The 21,036-nt window shown below is 42.2% G+C and overlaps 2 protein-coding genes across 5 annotated transcripts; both read right to left on the bottom strand.

Moving 5' to 3' along the window:
- Positions 1–6,125: 6,125 nt before the first annotated feature.
- Positions 6,126–11,184, bottom strand: LOC115665131 (zinc finger protein CONSTANS-LIKE 10). 3 transcript variants are annotated; one of them, XM_030587018.2, is made up of 6 exons: positions 10,635–11,184; positions 9,188–9,703; positions 8,662–9,003; positions 7,911–8,138; positions 6,890–7,209; positions 6,126–6,377 (listed from the first exon to the last, which is right to left on the bottom strand). In XM_030587018.2, the coding sequence occupies exons 2-6, from the start codon at positions 9,653–9,655 to the stop codon at positions 6,254–6,256; spliced, it is 1,482 nt and encodes a 493-aa protein (XP_030442878.1). In that variant the 5' UTR covers positions 9,656–9,703; positions 10,635–11,184; the 3' UTR covers positions 6,126–6,253. The 3 variants fall into 3 exon arrangements, with proteins under 3 accessions (XP_030442878.1, XP_030442873.1, XP_030442876.1); XM_030587013.2 differs by lacking the exon at positions 10,635–11,184 and having other exon boundaries at positions 7,959–8,138; positions 9,188–9,631; XM_030587016.2 differs by lacking the exon at positions 10,635–11,184 and having other exon boundaries at positions 6,169–6,397; positions 9,188–9,631.
- Positions 11,185–12,598: 1,414 nt separating this feature from the next.
- LOC115693514 (amino-acid permease BAT1 homolog) lies at positions 12,599–19,673 on the bottom strand. 2 transcript variants are annotated; one of them, XM_030620536.2, is made up of 8 exons: positions 19,374–19,673; positions 18,679–18,939; positions 14,679–14,697; positions 14,354–14,573; positions 14,066–14,247; positions 13,420–13,709; positions 13,211–13,340; positions 12,599–13,022 (listed from the first exon to the last, which is right to left on the bottom strand). In XM_030620536.2, the coding sequence occupies exons 1-8, from the start codon at positions 19,529–19,531 to the stop codon at positions 12,675–12,677; spliced, it is 1,608 nt and encodes a 535-aa protein (XP_030476396.1). In that variant the 5' UTR covers positions 19,532–19,673; the 3' UTR covers positions 12,599–12,674. The 2 variants fall into 2 exon arrangements, with proteins under 2 accessions (XP_030476396.1, XP_030476397.1); XM_030620537.2 differs by lacking the exons at positions 18,679–18,939; positions 19,374–19,673 and adding exons at positions 15,986–16,246; positions 16,391–16,995.
- Positions 19,674–21,036: the final 1,363 nt, after the last annotated feature.

A 21,036-nucleotide genomic window follows, 5' to 3' on the forward strand; every position in this document is an offset into this window, starting at 1 on the left:
AATGCACGTCGGACCCATTTCACACCATATCCTAGAAAAATAAAAGGCCAGGTTGCGCTACTACCCTCGTGCCTGTTTTTAGTAGAATTGATTTTTTATACGATGCGTCGTGTCGTGTGGGTACGTATCCATGCTTAATATTAAGTTAATTTCATGTGTTAACCCTAAATCAAGTTTGTCGTTTCAAAAAAAATTAACCCAAAAGGTTTTCTTAATTTCAAATTTGTGTTATTTTGGTTGGATAAATTGCAAATTACTGACGTTGACCCGCCGCACGAATATGAGGATGACATTAACTAGAGACAACGTACTTCCAACATCAAACAAGAAACTACAGTAAAACACAAGAAAATTTAATGTGCCGCCGTTACTTTTTCAATAAATGGAATGATGAGTTGTTTAGCAATTCACTTTTTCGTGACATACAAAGTCTGAAATTCAAACAGGAAAAAATTTCTATAAAGTCTTAAATCTATTCTACGGCGGCTAATCAAGTCTTAAACTTTTTAATTTAGTTACTTTAGCCCTAAAAGTTTTAGCGATTTGTCAATTTAGTCATTCCGTCCCATTTTGGCTGGAAACCGTTAATGCGATAGTCGTGTCATGTGAGACTGCCAATGTCCACGTCAACGATTTCTTGTCTAAATTGGCCGGAAGGACTAAATTTACAAATCATCAAAAGGTTCACAACTAAATTGGCTAAATTTAAAATATTAAGACTGAATTGATCAACGCATAATAAGTTTTAGGGCTTTTTGAACAATTATATCCTTATAAATGTAATTGGATTTGTCCCAATTTTGCTTCAATTCATAAAAATGTCAAATCAAAATTAACCAAGTTAATAATTTAACAAATAGGAAACTTTCATTGAGTTCCGTTTGATTTTTAAGTTTTCCATTCTTTCCTATTATCTATCTTTTACCCCCTTCAACGTTCGTGGGGCGTTCTCATTCTTAGGCTCCGTTCGTTTGGCGGAAAATATTCTCCTTTTGGAAAATATTTTCCGGAAGTCATTTTCCTGGAAAATATTTTCCCGGAACATAATTTTCAGGTGTTCGGCGACCAATATGAAAAAGTTTCGGAAAATATTTTTCACCGGCGACCGTTCACTGGCGGCGGCGGCCGGCGAACGGCGGCGGCCGCGCGACGGTGGTGACCGGCGATCAACTTCCTCTCCCACAGAAAATATTTTCCCTCCCATGGGCAATTTTGCCTTCAATTTGGGGGAAAATGATTTCCTCTTTGTGAAAAGAGGAAATCATTTTCCTCAAAACAATGAAGGATTTGGGGGTGGGGAAGGAAAATGTTTTCCCACGGAAAACATTTTCCACCCCCGAACACCGGAAAACGCAGAAAATATTTTTTGGAAAAATATTTTTTCGCAAACGAACACAACCTCAGTCTCTCGATCAAATGGGCTTGGAAGCATGGAGGAACGACCCTGTTTTACGTCATTGTCACGCAATTAGTACGTCATAATTGTCGGTGCATTTGTAAAATAATTTGGCTTTTTCTTGGCTCGATAATTCGGCTTGTTGCACTAAACGATGCTAAAGTGGTATGAAGAAGGCAGAAGCCACCCAAGTGACGCCGACCATTCTTCCTACAGGCGCTTCTAGGGGCGCGTATTCTACACTTGCTATTGTTCATATGGATCGTGTAAAAACCATATGAATATGATTTGTACATCACGCAGAAAAGCCCATAAATCTATGGATCGGGATCCTCTAAATTTAGAGAGGTAATTAACATTATTTGATTTTTTTTATAGTCCATTTTGTTCCATTATATCAAGAGCAATTCCTCCTATTCACATGTAAATGATGACGGTAAATATCTTAACAAAGTTTCAATTCATTTTTTTGTATGTGCAAAGTCCTTTTTATTTTGCATTGTAGCCATGATTGAACTCGATGTGTCCCAAATCTCCCGAAGCCCAAGTAACCATGGCAAATCTATCAATGGTTATGATCTCCAATTGATGGTACGACAATGAAAAAGGAAAGCACCAAACGCATATACGAGTTTTCAACCATTTTGAATTATGTACTTTTGAAAGTTTGCAAGTTTGCATCCTCATTTTATAGAGTTCCGCATCTATTTAAGACATAGCAATTTTCCTTCCATAAATACTCATTCAAATTTCCTCACGCCTACCATTGTGACCTCCGACCACTCGCCATGCTAGTGTCGCCCTGTTGCCAAAAGACTTGCCTTGTGGCCCCACAAATGGGCCCACCACAGATTCTCATCTCGGCTCTTTCTCCATCTATCGCCACGCCATCCATTAGATATTCTTGTCGAGGTTATCCATGGTGTCGCGATCTTCACTCGACGTCACGATAGCCGTGAGGACTTTGATCGCAAGATTGGCTAGAGAGAGAGAGAGAGCCGATGGTGGGGGTGGCGGTCGGCAACGACTAAGGATGGCGGCAGAGTCGGACCAAGAGTTCAGACGAGCGAGTCAATCGAGGTTATAAACTTTCCAAGAAGCCTCTCTTGTTTTTCTAAGAAGGGATATGGCGCGGTCATTTCAATTGCACATTCTACGGTTGAGAATTCAACCTTTACCAACAAAAAAGTAGAGAATGGAAGTGATTAAAGTAAGGGAAAATGCAAGTATCATATCTACTATAGTTCTCTTCTCCCATGTAAATTGCCTCTAGAAAGCGCGTACCTTAGGAGGATCACGGTCGCGTGTGAATTCAAAAGAAAAGGGGAGGGGAGGGGAGGGAGAAGGGGGAGGGGAATGGTCAATCATCGGATACTCGAAAGGCCAAAATAGGAAGGAGTGGGAAATCCGATAAAGCGCCCCCCAAATTGGGCCACCCACTGTCGGTCTAGCGGTTGACACCGGTCACTCTCGTGTGCGCCTCGGACCTCAGAAACTCCCTCTCTCTCTTTCTCTCTCTCTCTCTCTACTCCCACGAGAAAGGCAACCCAGAAAAGTCGTCCCCCCGCATTACGTAACTCAACACAACAATTGCTTGCTCGCCACAGCTTTTAATAAAATCTAATCTGCGAGATTGACAGTGCCAAGTAATCCTTCTTTTCGGAGCTTTGATTTTGGTCCGACCATGCGAAGTTTCGTGATTTGGGTTTGAAGAAATGACAGTCAAATATCGTTTGCAATTTACCAGGTAATGTATAATCGTATTTCGTACGCTAACTTTGCTATTACTATGTGCATCATACTCGATGCGTTTGTCAAAAATCTGGTATGGATATCAAAATAACAACTTATATTGAGCTCAAAGGTTATTACCACGAAAAATCATAAGTTATATCCACTGCGACATTAATACCCCAAATTTTTGTTTTCTTTTGAGGTCGCCAAAAGTCCTAATAAATTTTCACTGTGACACCAATACACCAAACTTTTTTCGTGTCACCAAAACCCTCCCGAAGATTGTACTAGTTTGACCAAAATACTTTCTGCCTACACAAAAAAAAGCCCTGAACTTTGGACATTGAAAAGTTGCTGATGGATTCTGGCATTAATACCCTCCGTCACTAGTACAAGTTTGTAATATTGGTGAAACGAAAAAAAAAAGAAAAGAAAGGGTTTGGTGTTGATATCACAATAGGGAAAACATAAGGTTTTTTGTGGTAAATAAAGGGTATTTTTATCACGGCGGTACAAGTTTAAAATATTGGTGACACTTCTCACACTAGTACAGATTCGGTGATTTGAGTGACACGATAATAGTTTGGGGTACTGGTGTCACAATGAGCATAATTTAGGATTTTTTGTGGTATTTTCCCTGAGCTTAATGACGTCAGAACGGCAGTGCATCGCTAGCAACACGAACTTGTGCCGTATGAAAAGGAGAAACTCTTAAAAGTAATTATAACCATTGATCACGTGGGGTTCACATGATTAACAGTTAGGATGAACACAACATCTATGCTCTCAGGTACGGACAAGAATTTGATAAGCTTTTTGTTGGACCGAGGTCTATAGATGCAAGCAATCACCGCTATCGATTAACGGTGGTTAGGGGTGTCAAATGGGTAGGTTAGGTTTGGGTTGGGTAGAAAATGGTCATATTCATATTGACCCATATTTATGCAATACAATTTTGATGACCCAGCCGACTCATATTACTAAAACACATCCATACTTAACCCTAACTATGAAAATAAATACAAACGCATTTTACCCACTTTAAGCTCTTCATGTCAATGTGTTTCTCAGATAAAATTTTATATCAAATTAAAAAAGTAAAATAACAAAAGAAGAAGATGTAAGTAAATAAAACAAAAAATATATATAAAAAAATCAAAGATGCCGAAACCGCCCTCGAAGAGCTTGAAGGGGAAGACAATCTGCTGTAGCTTCACGGTGTCAGAGACACCCTCGAAGGTGCCAAAGCGGCCGGCGATGGTGAGGAAGGTGCCCTAATATGTGAGGTAGGGGCCTGGACGGAGATGTGCCTGTAGTTGCCAAAGTAAAAGCTGTAGATGGCCTCGTAGAGATCATCAGCCTTGTCAGGGAGGTTTTGGATGAGGACACAAAGACCGAAGGTGATGCTAAGGTAGCGCCGGAGGTCACCGGGGTAAAGCTTGTTAGTGAAGGGGATGAGGTTTCTGAGGGAGTTGACAGCCTTCTGGCTCAACCACTCTTTAATGTGGGACTTCTTTAACATAACTCATATGTGCATCTCAACAATCTTCCCCTCACGTGTGAAGTCAGTGTTAGGTTTACTCTCTCTTAATCCAGGTATCCTTCTACATCAAGATATCTCAATTTGAATCTCCATCAATGCCCAACTTCATCCCTGGTCTTTTTTTCCAGACCGAACCATGAAGTCTGTCATCAGGCCCACATTGCAACACCACAACGTCCACATGCTTGGAAACCACGATGGCCACCAGATTTCTTGCTTGAGATATTTAACAAACACCGATACACATTGAAAGTGGGCCACTGATCAACTATCGACTCTGATACCATTTGTTGGGAGCGCGCAGCAGAAGCCCGATACCTTTTGCCTTGGAAGATCGCAAAGATGGAGCCCAAGTCCGAGTCCATCAACATATCTAATCAAACCCATATTCACTCAAAAGCTTAGGCCAATTAATTATGAGCCAATTTAAATATATTAATTGTTCCATATCACACCAATTCTTTGATGTGGAACTTCTCTAACAGAACTCAACGTGCATCTCGACACTATGCAGCTGCGCACATGTAGGCAATGTCCCCTAGCCACGAGATCACCGTCAACGTCGACCACGCTGAGCTGTTCTGCTAGGTGTGCCGCGATGAGGTCCACAATCGCAATTTTAAAGAGAGACCTATTTTGCTGGGCTAAATGGGTTAAATATGGGTCATAAGCAAACCCATCATAACCTGATTTTTAGATTTTTATTTTCTTCTTAACCCACTTAGGCCCATTTTATAAAACACGAGTTACTCATATAAAATTAGGCCTCTTAAAACTGAATTACAAAATGGGAAGCTCTAATGGCTATGATAGACTCGATTCATGGAAATGCGAATCCCCGCACAAGGACTCGCCCGAAGAATTTGCCCGTTTGAAGCCGTGAAAGGATGGCCTTATACGGCGGTCCACACGGTCCTCAACATTGGATCCCATTTCGGTAGTGTCACCCTCTTTTTGACCGTGCGGTGAATTTTCAAATCCAAAGGGTGGTGAATGTGAACGAATGGACGTGTGGGTAGGCGACAAGAATTATCATCGATCACCTCATTCCCTTTTGACGAGGAGGCCTTCGGAATTATCCACCAACCCCCCACATGCCGACCCATGAAAAGAAACGACTGAAAAGAATTTCTGAAGAACTGCTCCTTCTTTACACCGTGCTTCCGAGGTTAACTCTGCCAAAACTACTTTTAGTTTTTATCAAGACCGCGCTTAATCTGGTCTCGCGATTGATTTCATCACTTTCAGAACAAGGAAACAAAAACTAAACAAAAATATGAGCAGCCGTTGGCGTTTTTATGGCAAGGGCAACACCTACTTGTATGAATGTAACCTTGGTGTAATCTCTGCTCAGTTTCTGCAGATTCTTCTCGCCTTTGTTTTCCTTCTCTTAATTCCATGGACTCCTTAATGACACTCTAAGCATGTAGTTTTGCCGGCGCTCGCTCGAGATACAGAAAATTAATTTACATTCAGAAAACATGAGTAGCAGCAGGACAAGTTCCATAGCCCGTGTAATTTCTCAGAGCTCATTTATGTACAGCACAGCTACAAAAAATGAAGATGAAGGAAGACCACTTTCAGTAGCTTCTCATGACACCAACGATATCAGAATCGAACCCCCCGGTCTTTAACCTTCCCTTTATTCGCTTCCGTGCATCCGCTTTCCCTCTTCGGGATGCATTCTGAGTTCTTTTCTCGTGCCTGGAAGAAGGAACATTCATCTGCTTTCATAAAGAACAAGATTTATGTTGACCACTATTAGCCTTTTTCTTTTCTTGCCATAATTTCGATCAATATGAGTCTGAAAAATCCCTGTACTTAGGCCACAGGCGACATGGTCCTGCTAATTTCTGGATATATATAGCAAAAGCAGTCTACACTTCCAACCTTGCCTGCTCACGGGCATAGGTGGCAAATTTGTGCGAAAACAAGCACCTTAAAATGACACGTTGCACTAATGAACATACAGTATTTCGGTTATTAACGTGACAAGAGTGATTTAGTCCAGCAAAGTCAATATGTTCATGATTCATCAATCATATTCGGAACTAGTTTTTCCTACCACAGTCCGGATATGACACTTGAGTTATGCACACCTCCTTTTCAGTTATAAGAGTAGTATAAATTAGCATATTTTTTAAAGCAAGTCAATAGAAGAACTCAATATCATCGGGAGGACACATTGCATTGTTTAGGTCAAAATTAGTGCTCACCTTCGAGGTTTCTCTCTGTCTGTATTACTCATTATGTCGGTTTCTCTGCCATTCCCCTCAATGATGTCCTCCTCATGCAAGTCGCATTGTTGTTCTCCTCGATCGATGCTGGGTGAAAGGCCGCTTTCTAAAGAATCTAAACCGGTGCTTTCTGTACTGAGCCTTGAAATTGAGGGTGACAACGTCGAACAAGATCGTTGAATGGAAGGGCACAAGTCCAAGGTCCCCTGTTGTATGAAATTAACCTGGTTGGTAAGGACTGTGTCACCATCCATAACAGCGGTGGCGCCGAAGCTAACAGATGAAGCAAACGAAATATCCTGTCATAGAAAATTACATTCTGCTGTGAGATACACATTATAGAATCCGAAAATTCGTGTTACATGAGGACTAAAGTATCGAAAATCATCTTGCCAGGCCTGCCAGAAAATTGATGACAGCATTTTATCCAATCAAATGAACTTTGACCAAATTTGAGGCCATTTATAATTTGTCTACCACCTCCAGTTGTCTTCCTCGATCCACTGCTTCAAGTGCACAACACAAACAACACATTTGTTGTAATTTAACGAGCACTTAACAGTTTGTCAAAGGGAATTCCTGTATTTCCGAACCTCTAGGCTTTTGTTTCCAAAATCCAGACTAGAAAAAAACACCAATTTGTGATAGCTATCCCAGACCATCCCGTGGCAGTACTAAGTGTGAACTAATTGAGCACGTTGCTTGTACTTCTTATTAGCTGGTCTGTCATATTCAGCAGATTGTCACAATAATGTGTTCTTTTAACTATTCATACTCTAAGAGAAACTATTATAATTCAGTAACCTATTGCTTCTGTTATTTCCTGCAGTTTGTGATATTTTTCTTCTCCTCTTTTCTTGGTCCGCGTTTGTGCGGTTTTGGGAAGGTGGAGGGTGGGGACAGAATCTAAAATCTATTACCCTGCCATATGATACTCCAACTGGGAAGTTGAGTCGTGGTAATTCAAAAGGTTCTTCCTTAAGAGGGTCGTTAGTAAAACCTTGAGTAGCTTGGCATTGCTGTTCTCTGAGTCATCAACAGGAACAACCTTGTCCACAGAAGAACATGCCAGCTCACTTTCATCGAGCAGAGCTCTGATTGTGTCTTGCTCTCCTCCAAAAAGTTCTTCATAGTTTTGGAATGTCACATCAACTTCCGGAATGTTGAAATCGTCATGGCAAACAAGCTCTTCGCATATCCCAAGATCTTGCATATTTTGGGCCCAAAACTGCACATCAGTGGCTTCATGAGTAGTAATACATCATGCAGATGAAGATGAACCTTAACCAGAGTAGATTAAAGAAATTCCCTTTCTAGCGTTATTTCTGCCATTAAAGCACTGGCACTTCTCACTGAAGGCTTTTAGGAAAAAGTACCATATATGAAGCCTATTACATTTCACCTTCTTGTTATCAGCATCTTAGCTGCACTTCTTTCGTCACCACTACATGCAACTATGTGAAGAAGCAATAGGAACAACACGACCAAAAAATTCATAAGAAATGAGCATAAGAACCACAAAACTCCGTCCGAAACTCCTACTGAACCTTTGAACTGTCTAAGCATATTTATGATTATGAAGTTGCTCTTGTTCAATGAGATATTTCGCCTGAACTTGTAATCAAAGTGGTAAATATATTTAAAGAAGAGGAAACTCCCTTATAAATGAACACTGCATATCACATGGAAAACTGAATCGAGAAATAACATGCAATTATTATCTACTGCAGACTCAATGACAATGGTCAAACCTGACTAGTCTGAAAAGGGCTTCTGCATTGCCAGATGGATTCGCTTTGCCAAGGACTAGGAGTACCAGAAGTTGAAGATGATGGTAAATTCCCTAGTGTGGAAAATGTTGAAGGAAAGGTCTCCACTTTCCCAGAAAGATCTTCGCAGCTCTGCAAACTCTGATCAGTAGTCTCATTGAACTTCCTTGGACTATGAGAAAATGACAAAGACAAATCATTTTGCTCTTGATCACAAATCAAAGATAAGATGTCCTTCTTCTCATTTAGTTGAAGCTTTCTCAAGTCAAGAATCTGTCGCATAATGAAGCAAGACGACTGATTCTGTTGACTATCGTATGATGTCTGAAAAAAGGAGGAGAAACAGACACAGGAACAGTCATTCTATTTGTCTGTTTAAGACTAGCAGTATGCAAAAAAAGCTCAAATCGGCCACGTAGAACTCAACTTGAAATCTTATGATGACTGGTTAATCATCACAAAAAACTGACAGAGCTTATACAATTGACAATTATGAAAATATGCCTACCTTAGCTCTTTGTTGATTTCTTGATCCAACATTACATTCCCCTGGACAGACTGAACCTGAAGTATCCGCAGTTATTGTGCCCAAATCCACGAGTTCACAGGAAGACGAATCAGATGGACCGGTGCAAGCAAGATCGCCCAATTGGCTCAAGTCTAAGTCCCATAATTCTGCAAAGTCATTAGCTGAAGGGGATCCCATATAACTGCTGATTGCCTGCGTCCGATGCTGACAAGACCCATCGTGGATCCTCCTGTCACAATTACGACAGATATACAACTTGTGGTCCAGACAGTGAGTGTACGCTGGGCGGTACCGGCAAGAATCGCACAGGAGAGATCGGAGATGGCGGTTAGACAGTGCATTGGCTGAATGAACTTTTGCATCACAAGAGAGGCAAAGTCGTGCTGCATCGGCTTGACAGTAGATGACGGGCCTCAAAGCCATGCAGAATTCACAGACTTTCTCCATGTTTTCTTTACTTTAGATCATAAGCTTCAATTTTCTGGTGTCACGATTCTTTATGCCAAGCCCATCCAAGAGTGTTTAGCAAAAGAAAAAAAACCCATTTAAGAGTCATTACCATTATACGCCTTCATATAAGAATTCTTCTTGCTAATGTTAACCATCAACTGGCTACACATGAACAAATGAGTCAACTAGATTCAAGAGGGGAAACGGGAAACCAGGCATCCAGAACAGAACCATCAAAACAGACATGATCATGGCTTCAACACCAGGCTTATGTAGCCATCGAATTGTCAAGATCCGAAGGATGTTTTCCTAATGATTAAAAAGCAGAAGTCCCATGCATCTAAAGCTCGAGAAACTTCGGTCCTATTATAGAAATTAGTCGAGGCTTTTCATCTATGATGAGAATTACATTTAAATTACCCATCTAAGGAGATAAAGAAAGTAGCTAGTAAAAAGAATAGAACCAATCAGATCATACTGCATATTGCTCAATCCCAATGTGCTTTAACCTTTACTGGATAACATGAATATAGCTTCGCGATCCTCACTGTCTCATTATAGCAAACGAAAGGCGCAAAAATGCGAGAGAAGTTTAAAGGGTGTCGCAGGGCCGGATCAAAAGCCTAGAGAAATCATTTTTCGAAACCATTCCTTAGAAAAACAAAAATCTTTTCAGGAAAATGTTCTGACCTGGGAACTGTTCAGCTCTTTTGAATATGTATTGCTAGAAGTGAGAATTTCAGGCGAATGTCGCACCAGATAATCAACAACGTTCTGAGACTTCAATTATACGAGCCAAAGTCAATTCAATCACACAGATCTCTACAGTTCTTTTCAACGTGCATGCAGCTAAATCAAAACAGAAAAATGAAAGGAAAAAAAGAATCCAAACACTCTCCCGAGTCACAACAACATAGGAAATGAGGATCATCTTCTGCAACTCAACCTATCAAGAGAGAAGACTAAAAGAAGCTACCTGTCTGCTTCGTGAGAAAATCAGGAACCCAGCTTTTTTCCTTTCCTTTCGTTTTCCATTTCCCCGGGAAAGTTCATCTCTGACTTTGGAGCTTTATCTCCCACACTCCTCTTTTTCTCTGATCTCATCTTTGCTTTGCCCCAGCCAAACCTTTTTGTCCGACGTGTCAGCTCCGGGGGGGCGTGAACTTTCTTACGTGGATCGCGACACGTGGGCTGCGTGGGCCCCGCTGACGTTATCTGGGTTTTGCGCATGTGAAGCCCCGTACCGTTATCCGTTAGTTCGGAAATGCTGCCCAATGGACAATCGCCACGTGGGAAAAGCAGTGCGGATGACGGTTGGCTCTTTTGGGACCAGTGGTCTCGGAAGAGAAGCAATGCTCTAAGACTGATTTTATAAACTTAATGCAATAAATAAGGTGTCAAGTTGGAAGTAAGCATGCAAATAAGCAGATCATTTCAACGCTTGAGGGAATTATATCACGATACTTAGTACACGAACGAGTTGATTGAGTTGATTTCTGTAGGCGCAACCTATCTTTTTGGTTACACACGTGTTATCAGTAACGATCCGGTCGACGAGAGCAGAGACTTGTCACTAGGACTGCTCGGATAAGGAATAGCTCTTGGTAGGCTTATAGGATGACGAAGGGACGAAGAATAAACCGAATTACAATGTGATGATTCTGCGGTCAACATGGGCAGCCTTCTTTTAAATTGCTCCTAAGGAAAGGTCTTCATATTTCGAGGAACATCAGATAAAAAGAATGTCATGCTTTGGACATGCCTTTGATTGGAGGCAAAATACGTTAATCCAATCAACGGCATGAATTGAAGAAGAACTCCAGCTCATAAATACCACTTCCAATTGTCTAAGTTTTTGTATGATGCGATTTTTTTATGATGCGAGACATCGATTTATTGGAGTTATGGCACAAACAATCTCGTGCACATCTAAACAATTGTATTGCTGTGTAAAAAAAGAAAATCTTTGGCAAAAGAGGGGGGGGGTGGTGGACCGGGCTTGCTATGAGTAGGGGTGAGCAATGGTCCAGGGTTGACCCTAGACCGACCTTGGACCGGCCTAACCCGGCCGGTCCTAGTCCGGTTTCCAGGAGGACTGGGTCGGTCCTTGGTCCTGAGATCTCTGGACCCTGCACTGTGTGGTTGGTCCTTGGTTCTGGGAGTTCAGGGTTGTTCAAACCCGGACCAACTCTATATATATTTTATTTATTTATTTGTTTTCCAAAGAGCCTAAGGCCCCTCCTTCCTCTTCTTATGGCGTTGAAAATAGAAACCCTATTGACTATTGAGCGTCGCCTCTCTTCTTCCCTCGCTTCTCTGTGGCTGTTCGCTAGATTTGCCTATCCTCGCTCGCCTCGCGAACTAGCTTGCCTCTCTTGGCCCACCTTAGCGCCTCACGAACGGTGAATGCAAGTCGCTTCACTTGGCCCTCCTTGGCGTCTCACAAATAAGATATGAAATTGTTTGTTTTGTTTTCAAGTGTTCAGAAATTGAAGCAATCTTTTGAGAATGAACAAGATATGAAATTGTATAATTTATGATTTATGTTATGTATTTTGACCATTTTATTTCATGTGTTCGTATACTACTAAGTGGAGATTTTTTTGTTGCGTTATCTTAGATTTTTATTTGATTTATACCGGGATCCATATTTTGGTTACTCAATATTGCATTGTCAACGAATATGTATTTTCAAAGTGTACCGTTTGTCCTTTCAACGAATAAAAAAAATGAAACATAAAAAAATCGATTGGTCCCGAGTTAACCCCGGAACCGGACTGGACCCAGAGGGTCGGTCCAGTCCTCGGTCCCAAGCTTAATAGGGTCGGTCCTCGGTCCCAAAAATTGGGGACCAACATTGTGCGGGTTGGTCCCAGGGTTAGGTGTTGGACCGGTCCAATCCGAACCATGCTCACCCCTAGCTGCGACTACCATTCAACATGATGCGAAGCTACTACGTTTCTCTTGAATCACTGAATGTTTCTGCACATAGCATTCGTGTACAACTACACTGAATTCAAGTATCTATGTTGGTTATGGGACCTCTAAACCAATGCCGGGCGCTGAAGACCCAAGAACAAACCGTAAGAATGAACAAGCCGCCGACTGCAACGGGAGTATAATTGAGTGTCTCTTGCTTGATGGGGTAGGCCACGGGCAACGAGAAGAGAACCGAGATCGTAGCCACCCAGAGGACCGCGGTCCAGCCGACTACCACCCCATACCGACCCAAGTTGAATGGCCCCGGGACAAAGGACTTGCGGGCCAATGTCACCCTGAAGAAAATCGGGAGGGCATAAGCAATGTACAGCCCAATCGTCGCTATGGACACCATCGCGTCAAAAGCTACAATGCTTCCAAGAGACTGCAAAACAGATTGAAGAAGCACACGGATCAGCAGATTGAGGGATGCAGAAAAAGTTGATTGAATTGGCCAGGAAAAGCTAAAGTGGCTCTTAGTTGGATCTTTCCACATCAAGAGATCAAACAGAAATGTACCCGAAGCAGGAAATAGAAAATTCAAGGGGTGAAAAAGTAAAAAGATGTTCTTACGGTCAGCGCCATGCAAAAGGATATAAAAGCGGAGAGCCAAACTGCATTTATCGGGACCTCGTGCTTATTCACTTGATGCCACAGTGATGAATATGGCATCGCTCCATCTCTAGAAAATGCATAAGCCATCCTGAGAACGACATTTTGCATCACATGAGTCTACTAATCAGAGTCAATCCGATTATAATTCCAGAGAGAAAAATGTTTACCTGGAATTGCTGGTGACTGAACTCATGCCACAGAAAAATATGGCGACAGCGACCACCCCTAGGCAAAGTATACCCCCAACTCCGCTGCCGTACCTGCCTTTGAATGCTAAATAGAATATTTCGGCAATTGCATAACCAGCAGCATCATTCTCATCGCTTAGGAGATATGGGATGTTTGTCACTGCAAAGGTGATACCTACTAGGTAACCCCATCCAAAAATGATAGATATCCCGATAGAACTAATAATTCCTTTTGGACCGTTCTTATCAGCATTCTTGGTTTCCTCTGTCTAGAAAAAGGATATGGGAAACAGGATTTCAGTTTCACACGTCTAAACATTTAGGTGATCATGAGGAAGATAAAAGGGCTTGAAGTAAACTAAGCATCTGATCATATCGTATTTATAGGATATGGTCAAGAGAATAGGCGGAATCTCAAAGAAAAGTGGAAGGTATTAATTTAGCAAGTAGCTATACAATGTTCCCATCAACTGTAACTTAAAGCTTCTGAGGATCATTTTGAGCAAATTCCCTATGTCATGAGGCTTTTCTGATGACTTCATCTCAAAACCCCGTTTAAGTCTTGTGCGTGCAATGATTTTATTCCCAGAGTTGAACGAAAAAAATTTAATGAAGGTAGACTTACCATGTGAGCAGATGCATCATACCCAGTAAGTGTATACTGACTCATTAGAAGTCCGAGAACAAATATATAGACTCTGCCGTCAATACCTTCCCCGTTATCAGTGTTGAAGTAAGTGAAAACAAACTTGGCACTAGCCCTTTCCTTCGCAACACAGGGGATGAGAATCATGAGAACAACAACACCTGAAACCAGGATGCCAAGGCTTGTAAGAGGACGAAGGAAAGGATCGCTAACCAAATTGAGAAATTAAGCCTCGTGAAATGTTCTTGCAGGGTTTCGATTCCTCACCTACAAGATTCCAAGCGGCAGCTAGCTGCCCAAAGAAAGATAAAACTGAAATAGGAAGACTGTTTATAATAGCGTGAAGGAGCAGAATTCCACCGTGGAAACCAATAACAACATATTTCGATGCCTCATATCCGCCGCCATTTTTACCACCAGTGCTTAGGAGAATAATAACCTGAATCAACTGTGCCAGAGAGAAATCTACGCTAGTTGTGACTGCCCACTGCAAAAGAAAATATACCAGAAATTGTTAGAACTGGTGAAAACTTGGGATTACTGAGTATAGCAAAGGATTTGATGTTCCATAGTAAGGAGTTTTCAAAAGTACCTGACCAACAATATTGAACCTGAAAGAGAAAATTTGTAGGCATGTTAGGAAAGATGTCATTTGAAAGAAAAATTCAGCTCTTACAGATTGAGAATATAGATTGGAAGCAACAGCCAGATACTTGCACATAGTTGGATAAAGAACATAAATGAGAATGTCTGGTTGCATGACAGAGGAAAATCCATCTTGAATCGGTATAATCTAACACCGAGCGTTTCGAGTTTATACTCCTACCATGAAAATTTGACTCTTTTTGCTGAATTTGCTTGACATGGCAAGTTTCATGTGGTCAGTCTGATTTATATATCTTAAAATGCAAGTATAGGACCACTGTGTCTTATTTTCTGTTGACTAAGTAAATGGAACGGCATATTTAGGACTCGTGTCAAGTTGGGACCCAGACATTCAGAATTTTCTCTTAAAAACCATTGCCAAATAAATGGGATCGTAAGGAGTAACGAATTACTCCGCTTTTCCTTAACTTCCTCCAGTCAATCTTGCTGCACGCCGTAATGGCAATGCACAATTGCAGTTCATGAGAGGGTCCAGCAGTACACACAATATAACAGGTTTAAGCACGACACAATAACACTTCCATGGTTGCACTGCTTTTATGTGATGCATCTCCAGGTTTACACTAGAGCTATTGACTGCAGTACTTGCACCTCGTCAGGTGGAATTTCAGCCTACCAAACTAAAGAAGGGATAGCTATTCAATGTATTTAAGCTTTTTGTATGAATCACACTCGTCTGTCTTCACTTTATTATGTTCAAACTATACCCCTACCTATCAACAAAGTTACAGCAAACTAGGGAGGCTGTAGGGAAAGGAGTCGGTTTCAATGTTCCAAATGCTGCCACTGAACCTCACCCTATGTTGGCTGCATTTCACGCTGGTTCATGGAAAACGCAAGATCGTGATCATGAAGGGAAAGGGACAGCAATGAGACAATCTCGATAAGCTTTCTAGAATGTGAAAGGACTTGACAAAATCCAACCAAAAACAAGCAACTATTACCGAGGCACCAGCTAGATCCAAGCAATCACTTATCAAGGAAAAGTGACACCGACGCCAGACCCCACAAAAGAATATGCATTCCTGCTCAATAGCGATATTGTGATAGACTTTATCCACTCCATCGAACACAATTACTCGTAGCAACAATGATACTGGAAATGAACGAATTCAATTCGCTAATACAGGATCTAGGATAATAGGGAGAAATTGGGGTCTCCATTGAGGGTATTAGTATCGAAATCTGCATAAACACTTATGCCATCACGAAACTAACCGAAGAACAATTTACCAGCCAGTCAACCAAGATGCGAACGGCGCCCATTTCCGGCCCGCGAGCTTGGCGCTCCAGTAATAGAGGCCCCCGGAGGTTGGGTAAGCTGAACAGATTTCAGCCATGGACGACCCGACAAACATGGTGAAAACACCAGCAAGGAACCACCCGTAAACCATGGAGGCCGTCCCACCGTATTTTAGCCCATTGTTGTAGAGCGTGGTTATGCCAGTGAGCACCGATATAATCGAGAACGAAAACGCAAAGTTCGATATCACCCTGCAACAGAAATTTTATCCCACCAAACCAAACCAAAACGACCCAAACGCCTCAGTGAAGAACCCGATGGAAGGACCCAATCCGAGCCAAAAGCCCAGAAGAAAACTATGGAGGTACACGAGAGAGAGAGAGAGAGAGCGTTACGAGAGGTCGCGCTTGAGCTCCTGCTTGTAGCCGAGCTCATGCAAACGGGCGTGACCCGAGTCAACGGCGACGCCACCGTTTTGAGCTGCATGAGTCGGAAGGTCCCTCTTATCATGATCATAAACCATCTTCTTCTTCTTCTTCACACAGCCCAGAAGAAGAGAGACTGTAAAAATGCTCTGACCAACCTCTCTGTTTCTGTTTCTGCTCCTCCCCCTCGAGTTTTTCTTTCTTTCCTTCCTTCCTCTTTCGGTGGGTTTGATGAGTTTTGGAAAGGAAAAGGGAAGGAAGGAAGAATTCCAATTTCAGAGGAGCAATCCAATTAAATCAGCGCAGCAAAGTCACCTCGAAATATCAAAGACAGTGGCTCTGTCCTTGGATTGCAACTCTTGAGGAGGATGGTCAAACAGAGCAGCCAATAATTGGAACGAAGGAAGAATGAAAGAAAGAAAGATGCGAGCACGTGATGGTGACTCTTTGAGACATTGCTTCTCATCTCAGGTCGCGTTGATACCGCTAAATCTCGTTCGGATGTCATTTGTTTCTTGATTCTTTGTATTCTTGGTATTCTAATTATTGGTCAATGCCTACTTTACATTTTACGGTTCTAACTAACCCGTATAACAATTAAATTCATTAAATATGAATTAAGAAATTGATTTATTACCCATTTCGGTAGATCTAATCAACGATGGATAAATCTACCTTGTACTTTAATATTAAGGTCCAGATCGAATTATTTGTGTACGTGAACTCCTTCCTCCTCCTTTCTTTTGGCGAAAGAGGATCGGATCCGATCAAGTATCAAAGATTCAATTAAGTTTTTCTCTGTCCTTTCTCCCGACGAGCTCCAAAGTGCGACGTCGTGCCCCGTTCATGTCACTTTCTGTACCTCTGGCTAGCTACTCCTTCCTTGGAATGCGTAGCTACATGGGAGAACTGTCTAATATTTGAACATATCGGACACTGTATTTTTTAAAACCAAAATCTTACTATTTATTTACTTTAATTTTTCTAAATTTTACGGAACCCAGATATTACAAGTTCACATATAATAATTGAAACTCATGTAGAAATTTAATTCTCAATGGGAAAGAAAGAAAAGTTGTTAAACGGAAACAAACTAATATTTTCGTGTCATTATCACGGCTAAGTATCAAGTCCCCGGTATCCCAAAAATGTATTTTCGCGCGATGACTAATTGAGGTTACCATCTTCATTTCGACATCTTTCTATAGAAAATTGAATTGAAAATGGCCTATTTGAATCGAGTGACGAGTTTTCTAACAACATGCTGCGTGGCCATGCCCGGCAAGTCAACAAGATGATCGCACGAAATTTCTCTTCACGAACAATTTTTCATAGTTGGGGTAAGATTTTTCAAAGTGAAAGCACCGCCGCTTTGGCATGGAGATGGAGCTTCGACGGCACCAACGTGTTTCCTCAGCAACCGCGCGAAAAGTCAGAAAATTATACATTGATATCAGCAAAGTTGACCAAGGGACGATTCAGAAAATTCGGCTCCCACGTGCTTTTGAGCTGGCGCAAACGTGCGTGCTAAAACTTCGAAACGGAATCTGAACCTTTGACCCAATAAGAAAATCTGAATCTTTGACTTAATTTTCTTTATTTATGTGGGAATGTGATGGTGTATGGTTGGCAGATCGATCTCGCACGTAGCAAAGCATGATGTTACCATACGATAGGACGACAACAGGAGGAGAAAATCATTTCCGGATCCAAAATTGGTCTGAGCCTGACGATCCGGACCACGTTCGATGATTTTGTACCGGGTCATACAACGGGCCCTGTCTGTCTGCATCCAAACCGTGCATCGTTGTCCAAATTGGGCTACATCATCACGGGCCATTCAGTTTTTGTAGCTGGATTTAGATCAGGCACTGCGCCAGGCAATTTCCAGAAGGTCTGTGACTGGAATGCCATGGAATTTTGATACCGCAAATAGGACTGATCGGAACCATACGGAATACCCGACTAACTTTGTGGATCCAGTGCGACGCTGGCCTAAATTCGAAGTGGGGCGGGTCTAAGCGCGATTACTGTTTGCACCCGGTTCGTCTGTCCGGTCCCCGCGTACGAATTCTGTTCCTAACCGCTAAACTAGCACCGGAGTCGCAAATTCTAAGACTCTACCTACGAGGATTTTCGATGCCATGCGGCTCGATTTCGGGTTCTGTTTGCGGAGACTGCATCAGATGTGTCATGTGCCTATCTAACATGTTGCTGCGTCTAAGATCGGTGAAAAAGAGAGAGAGTTAATGGCGTACCAGCCGGTGAACCACGAAGCGAGGGGGCCCCACTCAGTCCCGCAGAGCTTGGCGCTCCAGAAGTAGAGGCCGCCGTAGGTCGGGAAAGCGGAAAAGATCTCGGCCATTGAGAGACCGACAAGCATGGTCATCGTGCCCACGAATGGCCAACCGTAGATCATGGTCAAGGGTCCGCCATAGGTAAGGCCCGTCCCATAGGTGGTGGTGAGACCCGTGAGTACCGATATTATGGAGAAAGTCACGGAGAAGTTGGCGATCGCCCTGCCCAAAACCACAAGGACGACATTGTATACTTTGAAACAGTACAAGAACTTGATCGAATCAATTGAAAGTTCATAAGTGATGTTGCACGATTAGATAAAAATATGGAGAAAAAATAAAATCGATAAAAAATTCAAGCATGACGTTAGACAATAAACAAAAGGTTCAAACAAAGACTTCCTCAATGCCACCAGAAACCACACTCAACATAACAAAATGACAGAGAACATGTACTTAAGCAAAATGACTCAAGCGTATTCAATCATTTCAGCTCCGACGAGAAAATAGAAACAGACATGAAGAGAGATGTGTCCCCAGAAAGGAGCATAAGACCCAAATCGAAGCTCTCATTCAGAAACCGATCACATCTCCACGGATTAACGCCCAATTTCAGGAATAAACATAGAGAGAGAGGTTGGTGGGGGGTTACGTACGAGAGGCTGCGACGGAGCTCTTGTTTGTAACCGAGCTGCTTGAGTCGAGAATCGTCGGAAGCATCAGTGATGGCATCGCGGCCCCATCCGTCGTGAAGGAGATGGTATTCATCGGCTGCCGAAGATGCGTCTTCGAATTCAACCCCATGGCTCGCCATGGTCAGTCCTCCAGTCCTCCGAGAAGGAAGAAAGCCTCAGAAAGGAAGAGGAGAACGATCGGGTCTTTTATCAGCGATTCTCTCTGACTTTATCGATGGATGAGTAGTACGCAGGAGTTGAAAAGGGATCAAAGAAGTGGAGAGAATGATGATGGTGATGATATGGGGGATAACGTATCTAACATTCCAACAACTTTTCCTTGAAATTAGTGAAGAGATCTATGTGGTGTGAACGAGTGGTAGTTTGACGTAGGGTCAGCGATTTCAGGTTCTTTACAAGTTTCACATGAAATTTGGAACCTACCCTCAAGTATAAATTCCTCATTTTTTGGAACCTGGAACCTAGAACTTAGAACCTACTCGTCGGAAGCTGGAAGCTGGAACCTACCTTGTCACAGGTTCCAGGGTCTAACAGATTTTTTTTTTCATCAAAACGAACAATACTAAGCAAACTTATCATTCATCAAAGAGAATACATAATACCAATTCTCCTAACACTACGGTTCAAATAAATATAACTAAAATGAAAAGTCATTGAATGAATCGATACTAGGATTGAGCAGTTCTATGTTCCGTATAGGTTCCATTCATGATAATAGGTTTATCATTTTTTGGAATTTGGAACCTACCCTATCAAGGTTCGAGTGTCGGTTCCAAAGTTTACTCAGGTTCTACTTGTATTATTAATTAAACAATTGTAGTGAATCATCATCTTTAATGATCATCACTTACTACTATGATCAACTAATCACAACTTATATTTAGACACACGAAGAATATAAAACATTAACAAGTCATAAAATGAAAACTCGGACTAGTGATTCTAGATTATACACTCATCATCTAAAGCCATGAAACACAGCAGGATCATGCGAAAATATAAACCAAGAAAGAACACAAAAAACTTATTTTTATTTCAGGTTTCAGATTCCAGGTTCCACCTATCCAGAACTCGAAAGCCCCTTAGGGAAATGCTAGGGTGTTTGGTGGCCGAAAGCCCATTGAGAATGCTCAAAGCTCAAAGTTGGTCTGAACCAACTTTGGGCTTATGTTGAAACTAATTTTTTTCTTTTCAAACTACCCTCACTTATTCTTTAATATTCCAATTTTGCCTATTGTTGTTACTATTCATCTTCTTCGTGAAAGGGCGACCGACGACATCGGATCTAGACGGAGAAGGGCCAATGAGGGGTCGTTCGACCACCCAGGCTCCGTCAACTTGGATCGCGCCTGTCTAGGCTCCGTCAACCTAGGTCGCGCGACCCCAGGCACAACACAGGCCGACGTCGTCTGAGGTTGCACAACCCAGGCAACGACGGCATGGGTCGAGTGACCCCAGGCGACGGTCGCCTGAGGTCGAGCGACCCTAGGTGATGACGACATGGGTCGAGCGACCCCAGGCGACGACGCCTGGGTCGCGCGACCTCAGGCCTCGTCACCTGAGGTCGGGCAACCCTTGGTGAGAGCCGCTTGGGTTGCACGACCCTTGCTAAGGGTCGTCCGAC

The sequence above is a fragment of the Syzygium oleosum genome, unplaced genomic scaffold, assembly GCF_021117445.2.
Source record: "Syzygium oleosum isolate NSW1041296 unplaced genomic scaffold, Sole_v2.1 Sole_v2.03, whole genome shotgun sequence".
Lineage (NCBI taxonomy): Eukaryota > Viridiplantae > Streptophyta > Magnoliopsida > Myrtales > Myrtaceae > Syzygium > Syzygium oleosum.